At 34.0% G+C, this 8,965-nt stretch overlaps 1 protein-coding gene across 1 annotated transcript in view; it reads left to right on the plus strand.

Moving 5' to 3' along the window:
* ipo4 (importin 4) overlaps positions 1 to 8,965 on the plus strand; it is a 162,391-nt gene that overhangs the window by 86,739 nt on the left and 66,687 nt on the right. Inside the window, exons 23-24 of the mRNA XM_039747609.1 lie at positions 7,801 to 7,994; positions 8,313 to 8,360. Coding sequence (XP_039603543.1) covers positions 7,801 to 7,994; positions 8,313 to 8,360 — 242 coding nt within the window. The remainder of the gene's footprint in view (positions 1 to 7,800; positions 7,995 to 8,312; positions 8,361 to 8,965) is intronic.

Here is an 8,965-nt window from a genome sequence, read left to right on the forward strand (position 1 = left end):
CCACTTTCAAGCTAGAAACTTTGCTAAACGGAGCCTGCTCAGTTTTCCTCACCTCCCACCTACTTCTGTTCCATAAAAAAATATTGATCAGTCTTGAAGACTCAGATAGCATCTAAAACAATTTATAAAAAATTTTAAAGTCCTTTCTTTTCAAAGATCCCAGGGTACAATGGGGAAAGGATGTTTCACTTAATCTTTGAGAAAGGGAGTGGAAGACAGCCATGCACAGAATATGCTGTAGCTTCATATGCGCAAACCACTCAATTATGCAACTTTAAATATTTTATCACATGCATTTATCTCATTTAAAATTATCCAAAATATTTTGAGGGCAAGACTCAACTTAGGAAGTTGCAATCTAGCCCCAGCCTCATTGGGCCACACGTTTTGCATGTGCACCAAATTAACAACATTTTGGACAAAAATCTTTGAATGCCTTGGTGTCACAATCACTCCTAACCCATTAACAGATGTGTTTGGCTTACTTCTAGATGGGCTTAAAGTGAAGAAGGACAAATTGTAATTCCCTTTACCGTACTAATAACATGTAGATTTATCTTGCTCAACTGGAAGAATCGTACCCCACCACTTTTAAGTCAGTGGGTAACTGATGTTCTATAATATTTGAAATTGGAAAAAATAAAATTCCTTCTTAAAAGGATATGTTCAAAACTTTTTAAAAATATGGCAGGATCTAATTAGTAACATTTTAGAATAATCTTTCAATATATTAATCTTCTGGTTGTTGCTGGCTTAATTTTTGACTCTGTGGTCAGTATTAAAATTTCACAACTTTCGCTTCAGAATCCACACTTCTATATATTCCTTTATTCACTGTGACAGGTCACTTGAATTGGTTTAAGGGATGCCAAGCTTTCTGTTCTTAAGGAGTGGCATTATATTTATTTAGGGATTGAACTCTTCAATGTTTTTCTGGCAAGCCTGAAACACACCTCAGGGTAGAAATAACTTGGAATATGCATGGCAGCAGGAAAATTATTATTGGACATTGGCTGCACCTAATTAGCCAGTTTGCAGTTAGACATATAGCTTCCATTCTTAAAGATAACTTAAAGATTGAAGTAGAAAAAAAAATTTAAATAACTGCAAAACTAATAGGTTAGCCGCACTTGGGGACTGTTACATACTTTATGCTATTTCCTGTATTGTTGAACCTCATTGAACACAAAGGGATATAGACATGGTCATTACGTAGAGTGAAAAATTCTTACATTGCTCCTAAAGAAACAAACTGAGTTTTCGTTATATAAATGGAGGGTTATTTTGTACACACAATACATGTTTAGTTGTCTTACTGCAGGCATTTAAATAATTCACATTTTAGGCTTTGTGAATGCTTTTGTCAAATATTAAAAGGTGATTTTATCTATTCATATTATACTGATACATATTTTATGTTGTAATGTTCTTTATCTTGTAAATTTGATTGGTGAAATGAAGTCAGATTATTAAAGTTGACATTCTGGTCTAGTGTATCATGCATACATTTAGAGTTGGTATCAGTAACATATTAACTTTTAAAAAAGCTTTCACATTAACCTGACAAATTAGCTTATTCTTTTATTTATTTATTTTTTAAATATATGCTGTGTGTAATATGAAATGTAGATGGTGGCCATGCATTTTTAAGTTGGTATTTTATTAACATGGTAATCAGCTTTTTATTAATGAACTGCATTAGTAAAGCAAAGTAGTAAAGTACTTTTATTTACAGCAGATCACATTAAAAGAGGTAACTGAAAACACTTCATTAGCTGAATGAATAAATGCTTTTTATTTTAGAGTTATTTTAGTTTTTTAAGAATGCTTTAGGGCTGTTTTTTACTAAAAACAAGAAAAGGAGAAAAAATTAGAATCACTTGCTTATTTTCTTTTTTAAAATTGTATTACATTTATATTAAGGACTTATATTGTAAACTGCACAACTCCCACTAAAACATTGTGATTTTTTTATTGTTACTGTTGTTAAATATTTTAATAATCATGTCATTATTGCTCTGGTGTTAAAATCTTGTGGTTTGAAAACTGATATTAATTGAAATTGCTGTGTCACTTAAATTAAAACCACAACAACAACATTTATTTATATTTTATACATTAGTTAACATAGAAAAGGATTAAGGCCCGATGGCCAGGGTGGACAGAAAAAAACAAAAAAAAACTCCAGACGGCTGGAGAAAAAAATTAAAATCTGCAGGGGTTCCAGGAAACGGGATCGGGCAGTCCCCTTCTGGCTTTTAATCCATCCATCATTGTTGGAACATCATGGTGCTTTGAGTAGACGCCACCACCAAAAGGACACCGGAAAAGGAAACAGAAGAGAGAGTAGGGGTTAGTACAGATTTTAGAGCCACCATGAATAGTTATTATAATGAGTTGGGTATACAGAGTATCAGGATTTTAATTACAGTGAAGTTATGAGAAGGCCATGTTAAAGTAATGTGTTTTCAGCAGTGTTTTAAACTGCTCCACTGTATTAGCCTGGCGAATTCCTATTGGCAGGCTATTCCAGATTTTAGGTGCATAATGGCAGAAGGCCGCCTCACCACTTCTTTTAAATTTTGTTCTTGGAATTCTAAGGAGACACTCATTTAAGGATCTGAGGTTACGATTTGGAATATAAGGTGTCAGACATTCCGATATATAAGATGGGGCGAGATTATTTAAGGCTTTATAAACCATAAGCAGAATTTTAAAGTCAATTCTGAATGACACAGGTAACCAGTGTAGTGACATTAAAACTGGAGAAATGTGTTCGGATTTTCTTTTTCTAGTTAGGATTCTAGCAGCTGCATTCTGCACTAGTTTCAAACGATTTATGTCTTTTTTGGGTTGTCCTGAGAAGAGTGCGTTACAGTAATCTAGTCGACTGAAAATAAACGAGTGAACTAATTTCTCAGCATCTTTCAATGATATAAGAGGTCTTACTTTTGCTATGTTTCTTAAGTGAAAAAATGCTGTCCTAGTGATCTGATTAATATGCGATTTAAAATTTAGATTACAGTCAACAGTTACCCCTAAGCTTTATATCTCCGTCTTGACTTTTAATCCTAATGTATCCAGTTTATTTCTAATAGCCTCATTGTATCCATTATTGCCAATCACTAAGATTTAAGTTTTCTCTTTATTTAACTTGAGAAAGTTACTATTCATCCATTCTGAGATACAAGTCAGACATTGTGTTAGTGAATCAAGAGAATCGGGGTCATCAGGTGCTATTGATAAATACAGCTGTGTGTCATCAGCATAGCTGTGGTAGCTCACATTGTGCCCTGAGATAATCTGACCTAAAGGAAGCATGTAGATTGAGAAGAGCAGCGGACCCAGGATAGAGCCTTGTGGAACACCATATCGGATATCATGTGTCTTTGAGTTGTAATTACCACAACTAACAAAGAATTTTCTCCCTGCCAGGTAGGATTTAAACCAATTTAAGACACTGCCAGAGAGGCCCACCCATATACTAAGGCGATTTCTAAGAATATTATGATCAGTGGTGTCAAATGTGGCACTCAGATCTAAGAGGATGAGATTAGATAAATGTATTTGTTCTAAAACCCGACTGAAATTTATCAAGAATAGCATGTTTATTGAGGTGGTCATTTAACTGCATAATGACTGCCTTCTCCAGAATTTCACTTAAGAAAGGCAGGTTAGAGATGGGTCTAAAACTTTCAAGAGCCGAGGGGTCGAGATTATGTTTCTTAAGTAGAGGTTTAACTACAGCAGTCTTAAGACAGTCTGGGAAGACCCCCGTATCTAATGACGAATTTACTATGTCAAGAACATCATCAATTAGCACGCCCGATACTTCTTTGAAAAAATTTGTTGGTATTGGGTCAGAAATTATTAAATCAGGCAAATCTATCCTAGTGAAAGAGTTTAATTTGTTTATAACGGAATGTTGGAGTTTAGGAGGATCCTTGGTGTTGGGGAGATATACTATGTTATTTCTAATATCATTAATTTTATGATTGAAAAATACAGCAGTAGCCTCAAAGGTTTTACTAGAAGTACATAGGAGGCATTCTTTTGAGTTACCTGGGTTTAGCAGACGATCAATCATAGAGAATAAGACTCTGGGATTACTAGCATTGTTATTTATAATTTTAGAGAAATAGCAGCGCCTCTCAAGCCGGGCTGTGTTATTGTATTCTGTTATTTTAACTTTTAATATTTCATAGTGGACAGTTAGTTTAGTCTTCCTCCATTTACGCTCAGCTATACGACAGCTATCAGACACTCTTTGGGTCTTCCATGGTATAACAATGCTAGAAGATTTTTTAACTGTCTTTTCAGGTGCAACCATGTCAACAGCAGCTCTCACTTTTAGTATTAAATCTTTCCACCTTGCTATTTACATTATCCTCACTATTATAGTTGACACTGTAAATGGACTGATTGCTTAGAATGTTTGTAAGTTTTAGAACTGCTGATGAGTCAAAGAAGCGTTTTTTAACAATATGCTTCGCATGAGTGTTTTCTATCATTATTTCTATATTAAAAAGTAGAAGAAAATGGTCTGATAGACCGATATCAATGATCTGCTTTATATCAACTTTTAGTCCTTTAGTAATCACTAAGTCTAACGTATGACCTGCTTTATGTGTAGGCTGATTAATGAGCTGTCTCAAATCAAAAGAGTCCAGGAGATTCATAAATTCTTTTACTTTTTGGTCACACTGATTATCTATATGAAAATTAAAGTCATCGACTATTAAGAACCAAACCACTGATTCTATTTTCAAGAACCTTCGGACATACTGAAGTTAGATTGAACTGGGTAATATGGAGCAAACCATGAATAAATCATCAGTGGATTCCCACCAAGTTTCTGTTTTAGAAGTGTTGCTTTTTAACGTTGACAGCAGGTATTTAAAAACGTGATCCTATGTATGTCAAAACAGTTCAAGGCTAGTTATCCTTTACATAGAGGTGAACCTTGAATGATATAAGTGAGGCTGGACAGGGTGATAAAAGTCAAAAAGTGTTAATAGTTGTTGTGCTGTTGCTAAGAGGACACCTGTCAACATTCCAGTCAATAAAACTGTGCAGCTATTGGAAATAAACCACTTCTCATCAACCTGAAAGAATCAAAATTTGATACTTTTTTCCTTTTTCCTCCACTGAAAATTCAATATTAAAAAAATATTACATATACAACTTCTAAAGATGCTTCTTCAGTATACTCTAAAAGCCAAGCAGTTTAGAAGACCCATTCATCTTACTTTTCCATTGTCTCTACTTGATTAACTAGCTAATCTGTGAAACACACAAAGACTCAGGGTGACCCAGTCTACTGTATATGAAATAAAGAATAGCAGTGACATTAGTTGTTCCTTTGCAGCACATATAAATATTGTAAAACTATTTATTGGTTATTGTGCCCACTTCCCATTTTTGTCCATGAACAATGTTACTTTTATTTAGTCTTCAGTTTGTTTGTGTAGCTTTGTTAAATATGGACCCTCTGCATCCCGGACATATTCGTTGCATGTTGTGCAGTTGTACTTATGGCAATATTATTCATGTGACATTAAATCCAATTAGGTTCATTCACTGATCTGTTTGTAGCACTAAGTGGGTAGTTTACTTATTTCTCTGTCCTTGTTTGCTATTATACATAGGAAAAACAACTTATACTGTTAGACACAGTATTGCAGAACATTTGAGCACTATAAGAACACGTTCATTGAAACGCACAGTTTTTATACACTGTGCAGCATTCCAATTCTGATTAAAATATACCATCTTTGAAAATGTAAATCCACACCTTTGCAGTGGGGATTTCAATTATCTGCTTCATAGAGAAGCCTATTAGATTTTTAAGATAAATGCAGTTCAGTCATATGGTTTGGATGTAACCAATAATTTGTCTTTTTTATATTCTTTTTAATAAATAAATCTTAAGACCATTTTCTTTATGTTTCTGTTACATCAAGTTCTCCTTTGGTGCACTTTCCAGATGAGTAATTGCAGGATTATTAATTAAACAGACTAGGGGGCTCCCCCTGCTCACTTTGCTCGCCAACCCCAATGCGGGCTCTACGCACTAGTCATTTCCCGGATCTGCTGCTTGTGATGAATCGTGCCATGCTTTTGGATAAACACTATTATCAACTCTGTCTTTGATATCTCCGTCTTTCGAAAGTATCACTGACAATTCGACACGTTGGTTTATTTTATATGTGATCTTTTGGATTCATGTAGAAATCTAAGAAAACTTCTTTTTCTGTGCTTTTCAGATCATTTAAGTCTTTCTTTTCTATGTTGCATCGCTTCTCTCAGATCATAAATATGAACCTGACTGAATTGTGGTTTATTTAAAATTAAACTTGTAGTAGCTTTAATTGTTGCAGGACCACAGATTCTCATAGCATATGGTGCTGAATCATGTACATCAATGTTTTGAGCATTGAATGATGCAAACGCAAACAGATTATTGTAGATTCAGATATTTTGCCTGTAGTGTTTGTGGATTTCACTTTCACCAAATAAGATCTTTTATTTCTCAAGGATACACCTCTTCATTGGGAAGAAACACTACTTTTCCCTGAAGGCAACACGAATTAGAGGATCTAGAAATCTCCGACTTAAACTTTAAAGCCGAACAATATCTACATACTTCTGTCATATCTCCTATGTCAATATGTTCAATCTCTTTTTGCTATTCCGTTATTTCACCGAGTAGTAATTTCCATTTGTTAGCGCTAATGCGATCTTTACTGTCAGTTTTTTGACACTTTCGAATTTTAGTACTTTCATAATCTCTAACCTGCTCTGCATGTGTATTGCCCCGTTTTTGAACCACTTTACGATGTTCTACTTTGTGTTCTACTCATTGTCTTTTATATCTGCCCCCGCGAAAATTTATAAAAGCTGAGAGTGCAGGAACTGTGTCTGACAATAGCATTCACATGAATGAGAGGTGAGTGGACCGTGGGCATGGTTAAATCTTTTGGCACAAAGTCTCGTCTTGCGGGACTTGAAATTATCTCTCTGAAAAAGTCTTGCTTTGTTCCAGGATTTTTTTTATATAATAGTGAGACATCTTTTGTATATCTGATCTGATATCAAAATAAGAGTCACAGGTCATCCTAATATAAGTAGTGTCATGTCTTCGGGATTTGTGAGAAAGAAAGAAAAAATGCGGACACCAGGTGAACATGCAATTACTGGGTTTGGAACTGAACCCACATGCCTGGAGGTGTGCTAACAATTGCATCACTGTGCTAAGGTTTTTGAATTTTGATGAACCAGTTTTATTTTCTTGCCTTTTTACATTTTGAACTTTAAGCTGTTTAAATTTTTTTATTAGTATTTTAAAATCTACTAATGACGTAGAGAATATAATATTTGACTCTACATTTTCTATATAGAATTTTGCCTTACAGAGTAAGTTCTTTATTTCCACCAAACAGAATTTTGTATTGGTCTAAACAATTTCTGTTTCTATACATGAATTTATAGTCATTGTCCTCTTGATAAGTGCCTATCTTGATTTATTGCAGTGATTCTTCTTAATATTCCTATGCAGCAGCTCTTATTATCAGGTTTGTGTGTAGCACATGGATAGTTTAAATCAAATGCAAGAGCTAGCCTTTTCCTTAATTTATTAGATTGCACAGTTCTGTTAATTTAATGACATGCAGTTGGCTTTCCAAAAAATAAATCCTAAGGAATTTAATGTTGTTTAATAGTCGTTTTGCTTTGTTTAATTAGTAGAAGGACATCATGTTGTGTATCTGGATTGATTTTGTTTTTCTTTTTCCTTTGCAGCACTTCATAGCCTCTTTTCTATGGTCATGCCATCCTACTTAAATTTAGTTAAGGAGGAGAAGGATCGCCATGTGGTGATGGCAATGTTTGATTCGTTAAATGCTATCTTGAAGGAATGTGGTCCTGAATTGTTACAAGGTGCTGGGCGGCTTGATGGCATTAGCAAGGCAATCAGAGATGTTTTACAAAAGAAGGTAAAATAATACTTTTTCTTGCAAGGGTTTAGTCAAACTGATTCTGCTTAACACATAACTCTATATTAAATATTTTTCTTGTTGATTTAGGCATAAATTTTATTTCAGTTATGACATTAAAAAGGATGTGCGATCAAAACAAAACCTGTTTATTGTTTGTTGTACAGTTTTTGTTTTTTATTTGTAAATTGGTTGATTAAAAGTGTGGCTGGTTTTGAAGCATTTGAACTATAGTATAACTTAAATAAATGTTGATTATGCTTCTTAAAGTAAGCAAGTCAATTTTTTTTTTCCATTTGAGTCATTCGTTTTTTGCAGGCAGCTTGCCAAGATAATGAAGACTACGATGATGATGAAGAAGAGCAGGTCAGTTAACCAAATATAAAGATTTGATTTACTTAAAAGCTTTGAGTCAACGTCAATTATTTTGTCAAGTATGTAGTATTTCATTTGTAACTGCATTTTTATGAAGTGTTATTTTTTTAATGTAGAGAAATTGCATTAAAATTTATTTTTGAATGGTGATATGTTTTGTATTTATATTGTTTTTGATAATTTGATTCTGAAATTAAAGCATCAAAAATTGGTTGCATTGAAAGATAATTCTATACTGTGGTAGTTGGGCTACATTATGATTCCATCCTAGGGTATCCTCTGTTAAGTTTGCATGTTCTTCCCATTTTCCCAGAGCATTCTTCCTACTGTCTAAAAAATAACCTGTAATTGGTTGCCTGGCATCCCTAAAATGACCTGATTTAGGTGTGGACGTTTGTGAGTGTGGACTGTTTCCTGCGTTGTGCTCCCTTTTTTATGGAGTGCGCTCTAGCTTTGAAACAAGAACTTTATCCTTAATCTTAAGTGATTAAGAGGCATTCTTAAAAAATTGGTTATGTGGCCTTATATGCCAAAATATAGCTAATATCTTTTATGAAATATGTACAAGAGTATCTGTTCCTATTCTTGCATGACAC

This window comes from Polypterus senegalus, chromosome 1 (genome assembly GCF_016835505.1).
Source record: "Polypterus senegalus isolate Bchr_013 chromosome 1, ASM1683550v1, whole genome shotgun sequence".
Classification (NCBI taxonomy): Eukaryota; Metazoa; Chordata; class Cladistia; order Polypteriformes; family Polypteridae; genus Polypterus; species Polypterus senegalus.